Source organism: Eutrema salsugineum, unplaced genomic scaffold (assembly GCF_000478725.1).
Source record: "Eutrema salsugineum unplaced genomic scaffold, Eutsalg1_0 scaffold_9, whole genome shotgun sequence".
Lineage (NCBI taxonomy): Eukaryota > Viridiplantae > Streptophyta > Magnoliopsida > Brassicales > Brassicaceae > Eutrema > Eutrema salsugineum.
The window spans coordinates 448448-468684 of record NW_006256342.1 but is presented as its reverse complement, the minus strand read 5'-3'; the positions used below and the strand labels follow the sequence as shown (position 1 = coordinate 468684).

General features: G+C 37.1%; 6 protein-coding genes across 8 annotated transcripts; 3 read left to right on the top strand and 3 right to left on the bottom strand.

The window, feature by feature from the left end:
* Nucleotides 1-614: 614 nt before the first annotated feature.
* LOC18008550 (F-box protein At1g80960) lies at nucleotides 615-3615 on the bottom strand. Its single transcript, XM_006389794.2, has 6 exons — nucleotides 3525-3615; nucleotides 2647-2759; nucleotides 2020-2238; nucleotides 1276-1923; nucleotides 1018-1185; nucleotides 615-929 (listed from the first exon to the last, which is right to left on the bottom strand). The coding sequence occupies exons 1-6, from the start codon at nucleotides 3613-3615 to the stop codon at nucleotides 615-617; spliced, it is 1554 nt and encodes a 517-aa protein (XP_006389856.2).
* On the top strand, nucleotides 3518-5705 carry LOC18008353 (probable folate-biopterin transporter 3). Its single transcript, XM_024155446.1, has 5 exons — nucleotides 3518-4020; nucleotides 4118-4377; nucleotides 4465-4560; nucleotides 4635-4805; nucleotides 4907-5705. Exons 1-5 carry the CDS (start codon nucleotides 3735-3737, stop codon nucleotides 5498-5500), a joined length of 1407 nt encoding a protein of 468 aa, XP_024011214.1. The 5' UTR covers nucleotides 3518-3734; the 3' UTR covers nucleotides 5501-5705.
* Nucleotides 5658-7717, bottom strand: LOC18008582 (aspartyl protease family protein At5g10770). Its single transcript, XM_006389792.2, has 2 exons — nucleotides 7471-7717; nucleotides 5658-7007 (listed from the first exon to the last, which is right to left on the bottom strand). Exons 1-2 carry the CDS (start codon nucleotides 7661-7663, stop codon nucleotides 5734-5736), a joined length of 1467 nt encoding a protein of 488 aa, XP_006389854.1. The 5' UTR covers nucleotides 7664-7717; the 3' UTR covers nucleotides 5658-5733.
* A 2325-nt stretch (nucleotides 7718-10042) lies between these two features.
* On the top strand, nucleotides 10043-12833 carry LOC18008346 (lysophospholipid acyltransferase LPEAT1). 2 transcript variants are annotated; one of them, XM_006389789.2, is made up of 9 exons: nucleotides 10043-10732; nucleotides 11033-11158; nucleotides 11299-11336; nucleotides 11453-11517; nucleotides 11733-11801; nucleotides 11884-12017; nucleotides 12104-12244; nucleotides 12355-12418; nucleotides 12712-12833. In XM_006389789.2, exons 1-9 carry the CDS (start codon nucleotides 10232-10234, stop codon nucleotides 12729-12731), a joined length of 1158 nt encoding a protein of 385 aa, XP_006389851.1. In that variant the 5' UTR covers nucleotides 10043-10231; the 3' UTR covers nucleotides 12732-12833. The 2 variants fall into 2 exon arrangements, with proteins under 2 accessions (XP_006389851.1, XP_006389853.1); XM_006389791.2 differs by lacking the exon at nucleotides 12712-12833 and having other exon boundaries at nucleotides 12355-12573.
* Nucleotides 12834-13002: 169 nt separating this feature from the next.
* LOC18008706 (protein HEADING DATE REPRESSOR 1) lies at nucleotides 13003-14453 on the bottom strand. Of its 2 annotated transcripts, XM_006389788.2 has the most exons (4): nucleotides 14309-14453; nucleotides 14095-14226; nucleotides 13455-13786; nucleotides 13003-13380 (listed from the first exon to the last, which is right to left on the bottom strand). In XM_006389788.2, the coding sequence occupies exons 2-4, from the start codon at nucleotides 14219-14221 to the stop codon at nucleotides 13186-13188; spliced, it is 654 nt and encodes a 217-aa protein (XP_006389850.1). In that variant the 5' UTR covers nucleotides 14222-14226; nucleotides 14309-14453; the 3' UTR covers nucleotides 13003-13185. The 2 variants fall into 2 exon arrangements, with proteins under 2 accessions (XP_006389850.1, XP_006389849.1); XM_006389787.2 differs by having other exon boundaries at nucleotides 14095-14414.
* A 636-nt stretch (nucleotides 14454-15089) lies between these two features.
* LOC18008335 (pre-mRNA-splicing factor CWC22 homolog) lies at nucleotides 15090-19304 on the top strand. The gene is made up of 7 exons (XM_006389786.2): nucleotides 15090-16738; nucleotides 16858-17047; nucleotides 17351-17454; nucleotides 17588-17684; nucleotides 17789-18090; nucleotides 18242-18547; nucleotides 18782-19304. Exons 1-7 carry the CDS (start codon nucleotides 15290-15292, stop codon nucleotides 19139-19141), a joined length of 2808 nt encoding a protein of 935 aa, XP_006389848.1. The 5' UTR covers nucleotides 15090-15289; the 3' UTR covers nucleotides 19142-19304.
* The last annotated feature ends 933 nt before the right edge of the window (nucleotides 19305-20237 follow it).

Sequence of the window (20237 nt, the reverse complement as noted above, 5' to 3'; positions counted from 1 at the left end):
CTATAATATGTATTAAAAATAATTATATATAGGATTATCAAAATGAACAAAACTATCTACTTAATCTATTTTGGAATTAACTAAAATATTTTTTCGACCAACCGTAAAAAATACAATTTAAAATTTGAAAAAAAAAAATATATATATATATATTTACAAAAATAATTGAATTGATTTTTGAAAATAATACTAATTAATTACGGAAATACAAATAAAAAATATTGCAAATATTTAAATAGATTTTTTCATATAAATAGATTGATTATTATTTAAAATAATAAAATATAATTTAATATTTTAATAAATAAAAAACTAAATAGATTTTTGATTTATATCTATATATTCAAAACAAATCTGTGAGCTCTATATTTTACTCTCTTATGGAAAATAATATTTAATTAAGCTTTCTATATTTGTAAAGTTTATTTATATAATATTTTATAAGTAAAATTTTATTTATAGAATATCTTATAATTAAATATTATTTTATGTAAAATATTTTATAATATCTTATAAACAAAAGTTTATTTATGTAAATATCTACCTAAATAATAATATAAAGATATAAAACGCACATTAAAACTAATAATCTTCAAATTAGACTTGAACCTAAGCTAGAAACATGTGATGACAAGGTCCCATTGATCTTCTGTTGTTTGAAGTGCCTGTAGCTTGGCCACTGCCGCTTCTATCTTTAACTTCTTCGTGGCGGGAAATGAGGTTGACTTGATCATCATATTGTTTAGCACAGTACCTTGCCTAATCAAACATGACGCAAAGGCAAACTCCTCTTCTGAGCCGCTGAAGTTATGCATCCACACAGTGCTCACGCGGAATTCAGCATTGGGGAACGGATCGTTGTTATTATTCTCCTCCCACAACTTCTTCTGCGAACAAGACTCACCTTCTTTCCTAGGAGCATCGTTATTCTGCACATGACCAGTACAACAATGTTTTAGGTCATGATCAGTCTTCAACTTTTTAATTAATTAATTAAACGTGAATGAATGTACATACCTTAAATAAGATCTCGAGCTCTAACATTTGATGAGTATTCCATAAACGCAAGACTTGTCGTAACCTCTCAACTTGTGTCAGATTCATTAAATCAACACTCACCGACAAGGATGCAGTCCATGCCAACTCTCCAAACAAGTTGACAAATTCTTCATGCACAATTTTCTCCTAAAATGCATGATTCATGGAGACAATGTCAAAACCTCAACATATCAAATACCATAATTTATATATATAGTTCCTTTGTCTAGTATGTACCTCTGATATGTTGTAGCTGATGTGACGGAAGAATCTCCCTGCAACCCAAAAGTTTCTGTTAAACTGGAGTTTGGGGGCCGTGAGGGAAAATTCATCTCTCCTGAGAGAGTTCCTATAGATGGCGAGGATATCTAGACTAGCTACTGACACTCTAATGCCATCAATTTTTATGGAACACATCACTTCCAGGAGCTTTAATTTGCTGTTCTCAATCTTTAAAGGACCCCCAATTTTCTTTGAGCAACTAATATTTAATACGAGCACCTCGAGAGAAGGGCAAGATGCGAGTACTCTGTTAAAGACTCCAACATCGGAGGCCACAATACATAAGAGTTTGAGGGTTTTGAGATTCGGGCAGTAGCTCAAGGGATATGAGCTTTTGAGAATGTATGAATGTAGTGAGAGTGACTTAAGGCTTGGATGGGAGAAGACGTTTGGGGAAATGTCGTCAAGATATCCGCTGACTTTCCTTCCATCCATATCCAATCGACAAGAAGGGTGTGTAAAGTGGTGTTCAAGTGTGAGAACTTTGGTGTGTTTCACGCTGGTCAGTGCTTGAATCCAAGTATTGAGCATTCCATTTACACTTTGGTATGAGTAATGGTGGATTTCGCAGCTCTCTAGATGTCCACGGTGATTGTTTATAACCTTTTTGAGACACGTCCAACAAAGAATTTGATGACCCATTTTTTATAATATTAAGATCGATGTGGATAATTAGAACAGAAAAAAAAAAACACCAACCTTAGTCATCAATGTAGCAACTCGATTGGAACCATCAAGCGGCTCTTTGCAATTGATAATCCTTGACATGTCCAAGACTAGATGAGATATGTGCTTCCACACGTCTTCCCATCTTTTGGACACAAGACTCGTCCTTATCGCTTCTTGTGTGGAAAGTCTCGACAATATCATGAGCAATACATCGTCAGGGAGTTTGCTGATCCAATCAACCTCTTTAACCTAATCAGAAGATGTACCATTAATATATACGCAAACAAATAAACAAATAGGTTCTGTATCATGCAGATTTAATTAATTTACACTCTTTAAAAAAAAATAAAATAAGGACAAATAATATCAAAAAGAGAATATATAAGTTTATTAAAAAGAGGCTCTTTCAGCCAAAAAAAAAAACACAGAGTTTTACCAAAAATTCGATGAACATGTAACTTGAAGTCTTGAACCAAACAAATACATATACAAAATAGGCATAGCTCCAAAAGAGTTTAAATGTTGGATATATTTCATGCCATCGGCATTGACACAAGTCAAAATTTCGAATCAGAGATCAGACAAATCCAAAAGAAACATTCCATCTAAGACTCCACAATTTCACTCAAACTCGTTGCTGATCCAATCAAGAGTTACCTGATCAGATGATGATAATGATGATCTCTCCATATTTGCTCGATTGCTGTGGGACACGGAAGATTCACTCCGAGTTTTCAAGAGTCTGATTCGGTTCAAAGTAATATCTTCTTCTTTTTTTATTTATAATTTTTTTTGTTGGGAAATTGCAGTAATGACCATCAAACAAATTATTAATTAATTAAGTTAATAACCAAAAAAAATCTGAACTTGATATATTTTTTATATTATAATATATATATATCAATACATTTTAACCCTTTTAATTAACACCAATACGAAAATTAAAGACATATAGTATGATTTTTTTTTGTATAAATAGTCTATTATTATAAGTTGGTAAATATGTCTTTAATTTTTTTAAAAATAAATCTGTTATATTATTGATTAAAAATACACTTTCTATACTATTAGTGTCATTATTAACATATAGAAAAAAATGAGTTTGTTTTTCCAAATTAAAATCATGTTAGATATGAAATAAAATTAATATTTTTTTGTACTAATATATACTTAAAACGATTAACAGTATGTGAGATATGCAAAAAAAAAATATTTGGAATACAAAATATATATGTAGAAAAAAGATTGTAATTGACTATTTTTCCGCTACTGGAGATAAAATTGCCCAAAAAACATTAATTAATAGTGTTAATAGCTTAATTATCAAATATGTATATAGATATATTTTTTATTATTGAGAATTGATTATTTTATTTAATTAACCTTTGTTTGTTTCGACAACCTTTTCCTTTTCCCCTTTTCTATCTAAAATATACTAATAATTATTATTTGGTTATTATATACAACAGTCAACTAACGGGAAGACACTTGAACGCCGTCAACGGATTCGAAGTATATCGATCGGGACAATGTACGATTTCGATTGTTCAGATGCAAATGAGTGTCAAAATCCCAAGACTTTTCGTGTGCGTGAACTATCGATTTTAAGAAATATCTCAGATTCATCATAAGTAATTACACTACCCTATGTAGACAGATCCCTTGTTCGTATCAATGGCGAACTGATCCGAGGAAGCCTAGTACGATTGAGGCTAAGTTACCAAGAAGGAATCTTAGATCTGGTGATGAAGCGGCCTCTACGGTGGCTAAGAATGCTCATTGAAGAGTTTCACTGGAGCTTCTTCTTTGGCGTGATTATCGTCTATGGCGTTAGCCAAGGGCTTGGTAAAGGCCTCAGCAAAGTCAGCACGCAGTACTACCTGAAAGACGAACAGATTGTTCAACCCTCTCAAGCACAGGTTTATGTTGGTTTGATTCAGATTCCTTGGATCATTAAACCCCTCTGGGGATTGTTCACTGATGTTGTCCCTCTTTTCGGCTACAGGAGGCGACCCTATTTCATACTCGCCGGTAATTTCACTAAGAGGAAAAATAAAGTTACCTTCTTTGGTTGCTTCTTATATAATGATGATGAAAAATGTCTCATCTTTTTTCTTCTTGATTATAGGTGTTCTTGCTATGATCTCCATGCTGGTGTTATGGCTGCACACCAATCTGCATCTTGCACTGGCTTTGTCCTGTCTTGTGGCAGCAAGTGCTGGAATTGCTATAGCTGATGTAACCATTGATGCTTGTGTAACACAATGTAGCATAAGCCATCCTACTCTTGCTGCGGATATGCAAAGTTTGTGTGGCCTGAGTTCCTCAATTGGATCCTTGCTTGGTTTCTCCCTTAGCGGCGTTTTGGTGCATTTGTTTGGGTCCAAGGTTGGCTCTTTAAACATCTCCTTGCAATTTAGATAATCTATATGTTAATCGTTGCCTCTGATATACACGTGTTTCTCTTCTTGGCAGCGTGTGTATGGTTTACTCGGTTTGACTTCAGGATTGGTTGTTGTGACTGGGATGGTTCTGAAAGAATCTCCTTCTCGCACTTTAGGTCTCAAGCATGTATGTTTTTCGCTACCCTTTGGCCCAATCATATTCTGTAAACAAGTATGCCATCGAGTAAACTCTGCTTTCAGGTGAATGGGAGGCTTCTGGATGCTGGAAGCGCAATATGGAAAACCTTTCAATATGGTCAGGTGTGGCGGCCATGCTTGTTCATGCTCTTGTCAGCTGCAGTGAGCTTGCATATTCACGAAGGCATGTTCTATTGGTACACAGATGCAAAGGATGGTCCTTCCTTTTCAAAGGTGCTTTTACCATTAGAAGATCCCTCCATGCCCGTACTTAAAACATTTGGGAACTCTCTGTAATGTTTTCGGCTTAATGTAGTTTCTTTTCTGTTCCGTAGGAAGCAGTTGGATCCATTCTGTCGTTTGGTGCAATTGGCTCTCTTGTCGGCATACTTCTTTATCAGAACTTTCTGAAGAACTTCCCTTTCCGGAGTGTTGTCTTATGGGCACTTTCCCTATCTTTCCTGTCAGGATTTCTGGATTTGATCCTGGTGCTGCGCTTAAATCTGAAGCTCGGTGTTCCTGATTACTTCTTCATTGTGGTTGACGAGTTTGTTTCACATATGATCAGTAGAATCAAGTGGCTACCGCTCCTTGTTCTCAGTTCCAAGCTCTGTCCTGCCGGTATGGAAGGCACTTTCTTTGCTTTGCTCATGTCGATTGAACATGTAGGACACCTGTTGTCTTCATGGGGCGGAGGAGTATTACTTCATTCCTTGAAAGTTACACGTACTCGGTTTGATAATCTCTGGTTGGTTATTGTGATTAGGAGTTTACTGAGGGTAGTTCCTATTGGAATGGTCTTTTTGATACCAAATGTTGATCCCAACGCAACCATTCTTCCGGCTGAGATGTTAATGAACAGAAGAAGCGAAGCTGTGATCGAAACCGAGAAGATAGAGATGACTGCTCTGATAAGTAATGAAGCTTAAGTTGAATCAATTATGTTTCTCTGAGGTTTTCTCTCTGTTCATTGTTTGTTCGTCTGGTTTAGATAATTTTCCTTCCTCGCAGAAGGTCATCAAATATTTCTTTCTTACAATTTCTCGTAAGCTACTGCTGCTGTATTGATACAGATACACACACATATATATATAAGAGTACTTGGAGAAATTGGCTTTGCCTTGCCAAAAGAGATGATTGGCTTTCATGATACAAATGATCTTCAGATTCTGCAGTTTTCTCCTGCAATACCAAGCTTCTCTTGTTTGGTATCATATACTATTCTCTGGTTTTTTTGTTGGTAATTTCCGATGATACCGACTTCGTTTTCATATGACAGACTTGCCAAAGCCAAGCACACTAGAGATGCGTCGGGCTTGACAAAGTAGAACACACCAGTAACATCCACTTCGAGCTCAGCGTTACCTTGGAAGATCATTTTGATAGTGGGAATGCTTATGTCTTCATAGCTCGTGAGGTTAAAGCAAGTGTCCAAGATTGAATAAGCAGGCGCTGAAGGAAACCCAGAAAACTGTTTCAGAAACTCTGTCTTCACAGCTTTATAAATGGAAGGTGGCAATCTCGTGATAACCGTTCCTGAATCGATTAGAATGCCTCTACCAAAGCTTGAACTTTCCAGCTCCACGCCACCAATGCTAGCACCGGTGAGATTCAGAATGTAAAAGGAACGAAGCTGAGGGTTTTGAACTAACGGAGTGTAGGAAACTGAAGTTATATTCTTGTAAGCAGAGGAATCGTCACCGAAAGACAATGAACCAGAAGCTCCATCCTCGAGAGAAGGTAAACAGTATGAGAAAACTCCGTTGAAAATTTTCATAGTTTGGGAGACTAAAGACAATGAGCTTCTTCCCAAACCCATTAAACCAGAAGTTCCTCCAAACAGACCTTTGTTGTTTCGGCCACAACCAAAGACAAAGTTTTCGACTTTCGTGTCGCCCATTTGGATATTTTCACTGCCCAAGTCTCCTCGAGTGTATGAACCATCTCCGTAGCTGACAACGTAGTCACAACTTGTCTTTTCGACACCATTGTTGCCTCCACAGAGGCCAGAGTTGCCGTTAGTTGCTACAAGATCCTGACAAGTGGATGAGTTGCAGAAAACTGTCTTGTAAGAAGATGAGACTGATGGGTCATACAAAGGACCTTGTTGGTTGTAACAGGACTTGCAAGGTTGGCATTGGACCCAAGTCAAGTCACTTCCAGTGTCAACGATCAAACTCATGTTTTTCCCTCCTAATTCAACTGTGACAATATAATTCAGAGTCTGAAGTTTTATTCCTGAGGCTAGTGGAATTTGAGTTTCCAAAATGGATTCTGTGGTGCTTGAACTCATGGCTTTTATCCTGAGTTGAAGTGATTGGACTCGAAGATTATCAAGAACTAAGGCTCTTCTCAGCTTCTTACCCCAATCTATAGTCTTTCCTGAGCATACTTCCCTATGTTGCATCTCCAATGTAGTGGATTCTCTTCCTTTTGCTAAGTTTAAAAAAAAAAAAATAATAATCATCAGTTTTAATAAAGATCAACAGATGCAATAAATAACTAACCAAAACAGAGTAAAGAATCACAGGAGGATATAGAAAACAGAGTATACGAACACTATCAATTTGAAAACAGAGTTTACACGCAAAAGATACAAACAGTATTGTGGTAGATGAATTTTCTCCCATGGAGAAAAGAATCTCAAGATTCCATAAAAAAAAAATTGTAAAGCTTTAGAAAAACAACTATCACTAATACCAATTCAAGGAAAAGGGAGCCAAAAAGTAATGCAAAGGTAATGACTTTAAAAGTGTTTAAACAAATTTTGAGGCTTTTGCTAATCTAACCATAAATCACGCCGTTAATATCAAACTAAAGCAAAGAAACAGTGTCTATACATCTTTCTGACTTTCCCTACGGTTGGTGAACGTTTGATGGAAAGAAATAAAAAACTCACCGAGATTGTGAGAAAAACATGAACTCGAAGCTTCGTTTGATTTCCTCGGAGACCAAATGTTGTTGTGCAGACTAAGAATCTTCTTCTCGTCGGCGCTATGAACAGTAACACGCGACAGAAGAAGAGAAATAAGAACAAGAAGGAAAGGAGCAAGTGAAAGATTCAGTTGCAGAAAAGCTGCTTTCTTCGACATTTTCGTAAGGAGGATTCTCTTTGCAGAGGGAAAATAAGAGGTGAGAGAGAAGAGAGAGAAGGAGAAATAGAGAGATTCTTGGGAAATTTGGAGGTAGTGAAGAGAACAAAAGAGGAAGGGCTGGCGAGAAGTGGCAAAGAAAAATAAAGGACCCCACTCTGTGCATGAGAAAATTATTGGGGATTCACGTGAATTACTGCAAGTTTATCACCTAATTATAACAAAATTTACAATGTTTTTGGGATAAAATTTTGTTTAGTTAAAAAACAAATTCAGTGTGTAGATGGTGATACTACTTCTATTGGTTCTTATAGTGTTGGCTGCTAGTGGAAGTAGAGGATTTCAAATCTCAATATTATTGTTTTTACCTTCCTCTAGCCACTATAGTTGTAATTAACACATTTAGGATATAACAAAGTTCTTTGGCTTAATGTTACAACATAATCTTATAGACAATGCCATATTCTTCTACACAATACAATGTTACATTCAGTATGAGTCCAAGATTATTTCGAGTTATTAGCAAAAAAAATTTGTTTCCAACCTTAATTTACTCTTATTTTGATTTTTTGTGACATTTTTCAAAACAAAAGTTTTCAAAAATATTGTTTTCTGTAACTTTTTATAAATGGTCATGGAAAAATACATATACATCTATCATATATATTAATACATAATTTGTACAAAAAAAGTAGATTAAAAAAAGTTCAACTCAACTCAGGTCGCACCACTCGCTCACCCAAATAAGCCGGTCTCAATGATATTGTTTCATATGGTTGACAAAAAGAAAAACATTGTTTCATGATTGATATTACACCTAACTAATTAAGGTGAAATTAGCAAAAGAAAAGACAATGACACAATATATTTGAATATTATGTGCGTTGTTTTTATCATAATATACACTTGGAGAAAAGACTACTCAACTTCACAGGGAAAGGGAATCTAATTGCTGCAACTTCCACTTATGTTTTTTTAGGTTTTGTCTTGAGAAAAACAATAAGCTGAGGTATTTGATGGTAATTCTTATTGATACTGTCTCGAATTGTTTTACCGCGCCTGACCATTTTCACAAGACTTTAGTAAATCCAATTACACATATTAGTATTTTTTAATCTCCCATTCACAAAATACAAGATTTCAGTATATATTTAATTATACATATAAAAATTATGGTGGTAGTAAGTAGTAACTATTGATGGAGGTTGAATAGCTATCCTTATGTCTTGGACTCTGGAGAATTTAAATTATAACTAAGCAACTTGATTGTTAATGTCCAAATCTCTTTTCTCGATAAAATTATATAAAAACTTTATTTATAAAGAAGATAAAAAATGATTAATCTTGTTATTGAAGTAAAGGAGAAACGCCTTGTGATTCCGTACGGTTTTATCGTAAGTAGGACAAGCTGATACATGATTCGCGTTGCTATGTGTTTGCCACTGAAGTGTGAATAGTGAATAGTAATTAGCAAAGTCCTAGAGGCAGGGCCGGAACTGAGAATTTAGGGGTTATAAACAATTTAAGAACAAATTTTTTTCTTTTGTGATTTTGGGGGCCGAAAAATTCATAAATAACCGAAGAAAAATTTTAGGGGCTATAAACGAATGTTTCATCAGGCTGTCTCTAGATCCGGCACTGCCTAGAGGGCATCGATTTGGTCCGAATTAAAACCGAATTCATCTCTCTTATAGTCTTATTTCATTCTCCATGCATGGTTATGTAAATGTGATGATTTATGGGTATCGTATAGTTCTGTTTTATTGTACCTAAGTCTCATAGGTTAAAGTTTTAAATAAATAACTTGTCCTCGGATAAGTAAATCACAGATCAATGGATTTATTAAATTAAACATAATAATTAGCATGCGTTGTTTTTTAAAAACTTGTCTGGGAACCTTAAATAATTTGATTTGAAGGTCTAGTTGTAACCTAATAGAAAAACTATACTGATCAGCTTATATTGAAATAAAAAGAGTAACGTACGTTAGTGCAGATATCCTAATCATAAAACGCGGATACATAATTTTGAGGGCTTCTCGATCGTCGTATATATTATTGTTGCATCAATCCGGATAAAGATTGCTCTATATATTAGGAATTTGAAGAAGAGAAGACATCTACAAACTGCTAAACTCAAATTTAGATGGGAGAAATAAAAGGAAAATCTCATTGACATTATCTGGAAATATTTTCAGCTTGTTTTTCTTAACAAACATGAAACAACAGTCGTGGTCCGTTTTTGTTCAGAGTATCCATCTAACGGTTAATATAGATGAGCGTATATAACATTAACATGCACGTCGTTACAGCCAATCATAGCTCTTGTTTTCGTTTCATGTTTACCTTTTACGGCGAGCATCTACGTGTGCGCGAATGCTGAAATCTTCACGGGAAATCTAGAGACGACGAGAGGAAAAGGATGACACTTTTCCTCAGATCCACGATCACAAGAACACTCTTCCTTGTGTGATTCCCCAAAAAACCTCTTTCATTAAAAAAAAAAAAACGAAACAAAACAAACAAACAAACAAAAGATTAGATTTTTAGGTTAGGTGAGAAACGAATAATGGAATCGGAGCTCAAGGATATGAATTCGAATCCACCGTCGAGCAAAGAGGAGCGGCCTTTGCTCAAGTCAGAATCCGATGTCGCAGCCGCCATTGAAGAGCTTGACAAAAAGTTCGCGCCTTACGCGAGGACGGATTGGTACGGAACGATGGGTTTGGGTCCTTTTCCGGTCACGGAGAAAATTAAGCTGGCGGTGGCAATGGTGACGCTAGTTCCAGTGCGGTTTCTTCTGGCGATGACCATCTTGCTTCTGTATTACTTGATATGTCGGGTGTTTACGCTGTTCTCGGCTCCGTATCGTGGAGCAGAGGAAGAGGAAGAAGAAGGTGGAGTGGTTTTTCAGGAAGATTATGCTCACATGGGAGGATGGAGAAGAACTGTTATCGTGCGCTGTGGGAGGTTTCTCTCTAGGGTTTTGCTTTTCGTTTTTGGGTTTTATTGGATTCACGAGACCCGTCCAGATGAAGATTCAGCCAGTTCTAAAACTACTTCTGCAGAGGTACAAGCTATAGCTATGTTTTCCTAAGGAACTTGTAAGCGAGTTATAAGGAACCTTAAAGCTTCAGGCTTTTGTTGTTAGAAGGATAGATATATTTTGGAGGCCATTAATTGGGTAGGATTGTAGACTGTACGACAGTTTTGGCTCAAAGAAGAAGTTTGGTTGTTGTACAATTTATTAGGTTGGTCCTTATCTGGGACCTCTTTTTTGCTGAAATTGAACCAATGTCTCTGTTCCCACTGATGGCTCGGCTTTTGTTTCTTTTCTATTTCTAAATTCGTTCTGCCATTTGCTATATAGATTGACCAGAAAGGCGAAACCTTGGAGAAGGAACCTGAACGACCTGGAGCCATCATTTCCAATCACGTTTCGTACCTGGACATTTTGTATCATATGTCTGCTTCTTTCCCAAGTTTTGTTGCCAAGGTTAGTTGATAGTTTTATGCTATATGGTAGTTCTGTTAAATTACTTTCTGAAGTTCACAATTTTATATATCTTTTTCTGGCAATGACAATTACATAACATTTATTTGTGTGTGCTCCCTCCATGATTTTTGCTGCTGAAGAGATCAGTGGGTAGGCTTCCCCTTGTTGGCCTCATCAGGTTAGTTGTGAATGACTTATCTAAGCTCATGTGACAATCTTTGTAGCTCATCACAATTTCAAAATTTCCTTCGATCATCTCAAACTTGGTGATATTTTGTTGTCTTTTTATGACAGCAAATGCCTTGGTTGCGTCTATGTTCAGCGAGAAGCAAAATCGCCTGATTTCAAGGGTGTATCTGGTATGTGATTTTTACTAGAGAAATTTCTTTTCAGCTTTCCAAGCACCAAAAAATCTTTAGCTAGTGTATGCTTGTCTGGTTATTTTACTTCCTTTCTTCAGCACTCTGTGTTATCCACCACATTTAGAAAATTTACTAGCTAAATTCTCACTTAATCTCTAATGCTGCTCGACATAGTCTTTCATATTATATTTTTTTCTTTCTTTTCTTTACAGGCACAGTAAATGAAAGAGTTCGAGAAGCTCATCGGAATAAATCTGCTCCAACTATTATGCTTTTTCCAGGTTCAGTATTGCTCCTTTAATTAATTCATTGACCGAAAGCATCATTGATTCCTTAAAAACTTTTGTTTTGATCTCACTGCAGAAGGAACAACTACCAATGGAGACTATTTACTTACATTCAAGACAGGTGCATTTTTGGCTGGAACTCCTGTTCTTCCGGTTATTTTAAAGTACCCATACGAGCGTTTCAGTGTGGCATGGGATACAATATCCGGTGTGAGTATTTCTTTTTAACAAACTCGCTACAAGTTTTCTTAGAAAGTTTTCTCTTTAAAAACAAATCACCGTTTCTTGTTTTCCAGGCACGCCACATTGTTTTCCTTCTCTGCCAATTCGTAAATCACTTGGAGGTGATACGGTTACCTGTATACTACCCGTCACAAGAAGAGAAAGATGATCCCAAACTCTATGCTAGCAATGTACGGAGATTAATGGCCACCGAGGTATTTGCTTCTTTTAACCTCAGTAAAACTAGAGACATGTATATAGTTTTTGCTTGTGTGTTATCATCGTTTACTCACTCTTGCCTCTGCGTTTCTCCTGTTGCTTGCAGGGTAACTTGATTCTATCGGATTTGGGACTTGGAGACAAAAGGATATATCACGCGACCCTCAATGGTAATCTTAGTCAACTCCGTGTTTTCCATCAGAAAGAAGAATGAAATTTTACTGGCCTGACAATGTCTGTAATGTAGTAGTCATTACCAAGAACAAAACCATGACCGTCATTGAATAATGGATCTGTGATATTAATAAAAAATAAAAGTTTGATTCCACAACTCAAGCTTTCTCTTGGTGTCGTTTTTAACTATGTGTTATAGTGAGTTTTCAATAAATCAGAAAAGAAGCTGTGGCTGGGATGGAAAGTTTGGGCATGTAAATCTGAAGCAATCTCTTTCGTGTTCGTGCAGGTTTGTTTTGCAAAAGCTAATATGGACACTCGAAATTCGTGGTCCGTAGATTTCATTTATTCATAGGAGAAGGAAACACTTTAACACAACTTTAGTAATATACACAAAACATCTCTTTTTCTATATATGATCATATCTCATATCTGAAATTTTGTATCTTTTGCCTCTTAATCTCCTGCTGAGGCAACTTTCTAGATCCAGACACACCCCCAAACAGCTCTTCGTCCTCCTAAGAAAATCACTGAAGATCATCGATAAATGCCAGGTTGAAATCTTGCAGGAGAACTCAACTTAAAATATTTAATTTTCTTGATTCTTATTTCTTCTAACAGGAGAAAACAACTGTAGCTTAACCAGATAATACATGGTGATAAAGCTTCTCTCTTTCTTCCTTCTTACGGACAAAAGAATAAACAAACAGAACAGAGCTACTATTATAGGTAGACCGTCGACAGGACATGTGATGAAAACTAGCTAGGGTTCTTCTGCTCCTTCTTCTTCTTCTTGTTGTATCATGTTCACAAGCATATCGACCTGCTCTTTCAACATTGTGTTCTCTCTCTCGATCTCTGTTCTCTTGCTTCTCTCTTGTAGCAGCTGAAGTTGCAAGTGCTCCAAGCAACGTGAATCCTCTTCTAGCTGCTCGTTTAACCCATCTATCTCTCGGTCCTGTTCAAATCCCTAAATCAAAAGTTCCAACAACAAAAAGAAAAAAAAACTGCGTCATGTGTTGTTTGTTTTACCTTTCTGTTCATTTCTTGGACAGCGATTCTCCGCATGCTCTCGACTACATCAACATTCACCAGCTTCCTCTTCTTACCGATCAACCAGCCTTTCGGGTAGTTTGCAGACTCGAAATCTGGAGGTGGCAACAATGAATCAGCCGCTGTTGGTCGCTTTCCATTCAAGTTTGTAATCGGTTCGAGTGGCTCAAACAGAGCTTTTCTTTTCTCAGACAGGACAGGAGTTGTGGCTATTGGTTCCCCAACTTTCTCGCTTTCCATCATTGTTGTCTCATTCTTCTCTGGTGTGATCTCCATAAAAGCTTCCGGTGCCTTGTCTGGGTTCACCGATGCTGCAATCGAAGTTGTTTACGCTTAGAGTTGCAAACGCACGTATATCATATCGGATCAGACCACAATTAAAGCCATAGCCTTTTGATTTTCCAAGCTTAAGACAGAGAGACGAGGACTACTAAAGCTTACCTGTCCAGATCTCTGAACAGAGACTATAAGGAAACAGTTCACAGAGAGCTAATTTTCATGCATGGCTAAAACAATTGATAAGTTTCTGCTTTAAGCCCAAATCTTTCAGACCGAAACAAGTGAAGGGACAGCTACAAAATCTGATAAAACAAGAAACAGAGAAGAGAGAGAGAGGAACCTGATCTTTTCCTTGATTTCCACGCGATCTTGGTGGTAGAGACAGGGAAAAAACCGCCGACAAATCCATCACTAATTGTCTTCTTCTTTTTCGAATCCTCTCCCTCAAATCCAACTCCTTTCTCCATTTAATCTGAAATTTTTCCCTAGAAATTAAACCGATACACGATTTGGAGAAAGAGAAGTTGAAGAAGAAGAGAAAGAAGATAACGTACAAGGGATCAAAAATCCCCTCTCCGTTGGATTTCAGTTGAACGGTAATGATTTGGCGTTTCGGTTACGACTTCGAAAGGCTTTTGCTTTGTTCTTCAGACTTGTGAAATGTTTTTTTTTTTTGGTTTTGTTTCTTTTTTGAGCTTTGAAATTAGAAGTCGTCAACAGTTGTCTTATCGTTTTCTTCTGTGGGACCCATTGATACACAGTAAACATGCCAAAACGCACATTGTGCCGTTTTGGGAACCAATAACAGGATATCATGCCGGCAAGAGCGGCTAGCGTAACACATAAATATTAATAAAAGGTTTAACAATAAAATATTAAACTAAAAAATGCCTCCTAAAATTATGCCGTTTTATGAAAGAATCAAATACAGATTATGCTGTTTTATGAAAGAATCAGATACACATTGTGCAATTTTATTAAAGAATCATATACACATTGACACATTGTGCATATTGTCCCACTTAAAATAAAATATAGTCTTGGCTATATTAAAGATAGCTACTGATACACACATTGTACCGTTTTATGAAAGAATCAAATACATATTATGTCATTTTATGAAAAAATCAGATATATATTGTACGTTTTATGAAAAAAATTAGATATACATTGTGCATATTGTCCCACTTGTAATAAAATATACTTTTGACTATATTAAGAATAGTTATTGTTACACAGTAGACACATTGTGCCGTTTTGGGAATCAATAATAGGAAATCATGCCGGCTTAAAGAGCGGCGTAGTAACACATATTGTGCCGTTTTTTTTCTTTTCTTTCTCAGTCTATTATCTCTCTTGCTCGGCGATTCAGATCTCGGCGATAATTTTGAGTAGGGTTTGGATAGGCTAGGGTTTTCTGTGATACTGCGCTTTGTGAGCGCGTTTGTATCCGCGAAGGCAATCGAGAAAGGCTCTTCATTCATCTGTAATTCGCTTTTGGGTCGGGTGTTTTCTTAGCTGAGAATTTTGCATCCATGGGTAGGCACGATAGTTCATCCGAGGAAGAGGAGAGAGTGAGAAGGAGAGATAGAAGACGAAGAGAGAGAAGCCCAGAGGGTAGACGGTCGAGGATGGAGACGGAAGAGGCTGGTCGTCGGGTTAGGGTTTCTGACGATGATGACCACAAGAGCTCGCGAAGAGATCTCGAGATTGGGGGTGTTGCAGACGGGGATGATCGAAAGTCGAAGCGAGACGGGAGAGGAAGAGAGAGAAGCCGTGGAGATACGGTGAGAGCTGATACCTCTTCTGATGAGGAATCAGCTAGGCGGTCTAGAAAGGATCGAAGAGAAGTAGATTCGGGTTCTGACGACGATCAGGAAAGAGATAGACGGAAAAAAATGGAAGTAGATGATGATGCTGGTGGTGAGAGGAGGGTAAGCATAGGAAGAAGTAAGGATAGAGTTCGAGCAGGCACTTCTTCTGATGAAGAAGGTGACAAGCATCTTTCAAAGGAAACCGAAGATGGACGAAAGGGTCGTAGAGGCTTGGACGATGAAGACGATGATTTGAAGGGGAATAAAAAGGAAACCGAAGAGGCTGAGGATGATTACGATAGGAGAAGAAGGAAGAGAAGCCCTAAAGACGTGGAGAAGCATGATAGAGAGAGGGGTCATAGGGGTAGCAGAGTCATAGCTGATAAACCTTCTGATGAAGAATATGATAGGCAGAAGAGCAGGAGAGGTAGGCAAGAAAGCGAGAGGAAACGTAGAGATTATGAAGCAGCTGATGACGATGAGGAAGGTGAGATAAAGAGCGAGAGAAGTGGAAAAAAGAGGACTGATGAAGGTCTTTTAAAAAGGGATCGGAGGGAGAGAGACTGGTCTGATGAGCACGAGAACGGGAACCGGCGGAGGGATGTTGAAAGGAAGGATAGGCATCGGAGGGATGATGGAGCTAGAGATGAAAAGGAGAGGAGACACAGTGATAGATATGATAATAGCCAAAGAGACAAGTTGAGAAAGGAAGACAGCAGGAAAAGGGAAGAGAAGAGTGAAGTTGTAAAGCCCAAGTTGCCAGAACTCAATCCATCTGATAACAATGCTATGGCATTGGGAAAAACTGGTGGAGTTTATATTCCTCCGTTCAAGCTAGCACGCATGATGAAGGAGGTGGAAGACAAGAGCAGTGTAGAATATCAACGTCTTACATGGGACGCTCTCCGTAAAAGTATTAATGGGCTGGTGAATAAGGTCAACGCAAGCAACATCAAGAACATAATCCCTGAACTGTTTGCGGAAAATCTCATCAGAGGAAGGGGACTTTTCTGCCGGTCATGTATGAAGTCTCAAATGGCATCTCCTGGTTTCACTGATGTCTTTGCAGCTTTAGTAGCTGTTATTAACGCCAAATTCCCCGAAGTTGCTGAACTTCTATTGAAAAGGGTCGTTTTGCAGCTGAAGAGAGCGTATAAGCGTAATGACAAGGTTTGTCTTTTCAGCTTTTCCAATCTGCCAGTCTTGTCAAGCATTTTGATTTCTATTTGTGTGTTTCATTTTTGTGTGTTTGATTTATACATTTGTGTGTTTCATTTTTGTTTTGCCAGCCTCAATTGCTCGCTGCCGTAAAATTTATAGCACATCTAGTAAACCAGCAAGTCGCTCAGGAGATCATTGCCCTTGAATTAGTCACTATACTTCTGCAAGACCCGACTGATGACAGTGTCGAGGTGGCTGTTGGATTCGTGACGGAGTGTGGTGCGATGCTTCAAGATGTTACACCAAAAGGATTGCATGGTAAAAATCCTTTCAACCTCTCTTTCTTTTGGTGAAATTCTGGTTTGTTATATTGAGAAACATTAGTTAGCTTGTATTTTCACCTAAACCATCAAATTATTTCACAAGTCAATGATTATTGACATATGCTGCTTTGATAATAATCTAGTTCATCTCTTGTTAAAGGATAACGCTGAAATCTGGTTGTGTATCTAAGCGATTCACTTCACGCATTAAACCGTTTTTTCATGTGTTACGTGTTATATATTGCCATGCGTCTTCCTTTTTATTTTGCGTCCTAAGCTCTTCCAATTGTTAATACAGGGATTTTTGAGCGGTTTCGTGGTATACTGCACGAGGGAGAGATAGATAAGAGAGTTCAGTATTTGATTGAAGGGCTCTTTGCTATTAGGAAAGCGAAATTTCAGGTAAATATACTTAAGACCGAACTTGTTTGAATTATATTCTCTTATTATGGGCTGTAGCATAGATGATAGTACCATGCTTTGTTTTCACAAATAGCTTAATGCTCATGAAATTTTGTGAATGATTTGCTCTCAGGGACATCCGGCTGTTCGTCCTGAGCTAGATCTCGTGGAAGAAAAATATTCGCATGATGTTTCTCTTGACGATGAAATAAATCCTGAAACCTCTCTCGGTAAGCTTGCTATTTAATGTTTACCCCATGGTTCTAGAGAGACAGGTTACTTTAGTGAGACAGCTCTTAATTTTGAAAATTCTCCCTCATTTTTATGTTTGCAGATGTTTTCAAACCTGATCCTGACTTCCTTGAGAACGAAAAGAAGTACGAGGCGCTGAAGAAAGAGTTACTTGGTGAAGAGGAGTCCGAGGATGAAGATGGCTCTGATGCTAGTTCAGAGGATAATGATGAGGAGGAAGATGGTTCTGATGAAGAAGATGAAGAACAAATGAGAATAAGAGACGAGACAGAGACTAATCTTGTTAATCTAAGGAGGACAATATACCTGACCATAATGTCCAGCGTTGATTTTGAGGAAGCAGGTCACAAGTTACTTAAAATTAAACTTGAACCTGGTCAAGAGGTAATTCTTTCCAAACTCTGATTATGTGTTTTGCTGCTTTCCGTTTTTTTCTGCTTTAGTGTTTGATATTTTATTCAGTCCATCTTAAAAGTTTGTGATTTGCTGGAAGTACACAAGGTTTATAACATTCTTATCCAACTCCATGTTGCAGATGGAACTATGCATAATGCTCCTGGAATGTTGCTCCCAGGAGAGAACATATCTGCGCTACTACGGATTGTTGGGTCAGCGTTTCTGTATGATCAACAAAATTCATCAAGAGAATTTTGAGAAATGTTTTGTTCAGCAGTATTCCATGATCCATCGTCTCGAGACGAACAAGTTGCGTAATGTGGCCAAGTTCTTCGCCCATTTATTGGGAACAGATGCACTTCCGTGGCATGTCCTTGCCTACATTCGGTTAACCGAGGAGGACACAACTTCCTCATCTCGTATCTTTATCAAGATCCTTTTTCAGGTAACTTTGATCAACAACACATTCCGTGAAACTCATTTTACCCATTTCAGAGCTATTTAGCTCATCGGTCTGATTGGAGATGGGTCATGTGATTGATTAATTCCTTGTTTCATATGATTACGTAGTCAGCCATCTGAAAGGATGGATATGTTACTGCACAATGAGGACTCTGCTAGGGAATTTTGTTTTTGAGACTGTTGTGTTGATGTGGTTACTACTTTGCATTGATTGCAGGAATTGTCAGAACACTTGGGGATTAGGCTACTTAACGAGAGGCTTCAGGATCCAATAATGCAGGAATCACTCGAGTCCATCTTCCCTAAAGATAATCCAAAGAACACGAGGTTTGCAATCAACTTCTTTACTTCCATTGGTCTTGGAGGTATCACAGAGAGTCTCAGAGAGTACCTGAAGAACATGCCACGCCTCATCATGCAACAACAGAAGCAAGTTGTGGAATCAGAATCTGGATCATCGTCTGGATCTGATAGTTCTGGTTCTGGTTCCGAGTCTGATTCTGAGTCGGATTCTTCGTCTTCTTCTAGTTCGGATGAAAGTGACAGAGAGAAGAGGAAGCGAAGAAGAAGAGCTTGAGTGGTGGTTGTTTTGCTTGTTATCTCTACCAAAATTCTTCAAATTTTCACATGGTTCACATCTTGTTTTGGTGATTCAACTTGAATTTATATGAGAACTCAATGAGCATCTGGTTCTGTTCTTGCATATCAACTATAAATTAAGCTGATAAACTTTTTTTTTTTGGGTTAATGGTCTAAATTCTAAAGGAGACGTTTTTATTGATTATAAAAGTTAGAAATGATTTTCATACATAAGATTAGAACGACACACAGTATGAAGCTAACAGATGATAATCGTCTGCAAAGCATGTTCTAAATACACTAGCTTTCTATTAAATGTAATATCAATTGAATTAATTGTGAAAATGATGATTTAGATTTAAGGCCATATATATTTATGAGTGAATTAGCTCAAGAACAATGATTCCCTCACAATTTGGTGCATTTGTTATCCACAAATGTATAGGAATTCGTTTGCGTGTCTTGATGAGAATCATGAGATATTTTGTATCGTGAAATTGTGAAGGAATCTTTCTTGTATTTTTTTGGTCCTTCATATTATTTCGGATAAGAACGCAATAATATCAGTCGTTTTAAAAAAATGTCAGTAACATCATCAATTGAACCCAAAAGAAAATAGAATATATCAAAGTTTTACTATGGTGTAAAGGCTTTTCGAATCTCGTAATAACAATTATTTTAGGAAGGAATAAAATAGATTGTGGGTACTCTTAGTTTTGTCATTTTTGTGAACCTACCCACAGAATCGAAAACATAATATATCAGTAAAGAAAGCTGAACTGTACTTAATTAAAAAAAACTGTACTTAATTACATCTTTAAATACAAATACCATGTAAAAGTAGTAAAGTACCAACCTATCCAACATTCCCCTTGTCTTTCACATTTTGTTAAACCACACACCAGAATTTAGACCCCAACACATTTGATTGGGTTGCTTTATTTGTTTGTTTTTTTGTTTTTTTTAAACCATAATAACAAAAAGGAAAAAGGAAAAGTAGGAATAGATAAATGTTTTATCTATTTTAGAAAAAAGGAAATAGTAAAAAACCATTTGGCCTTGGAAATCGGTAGCGTTATGGATAAGGACACTTT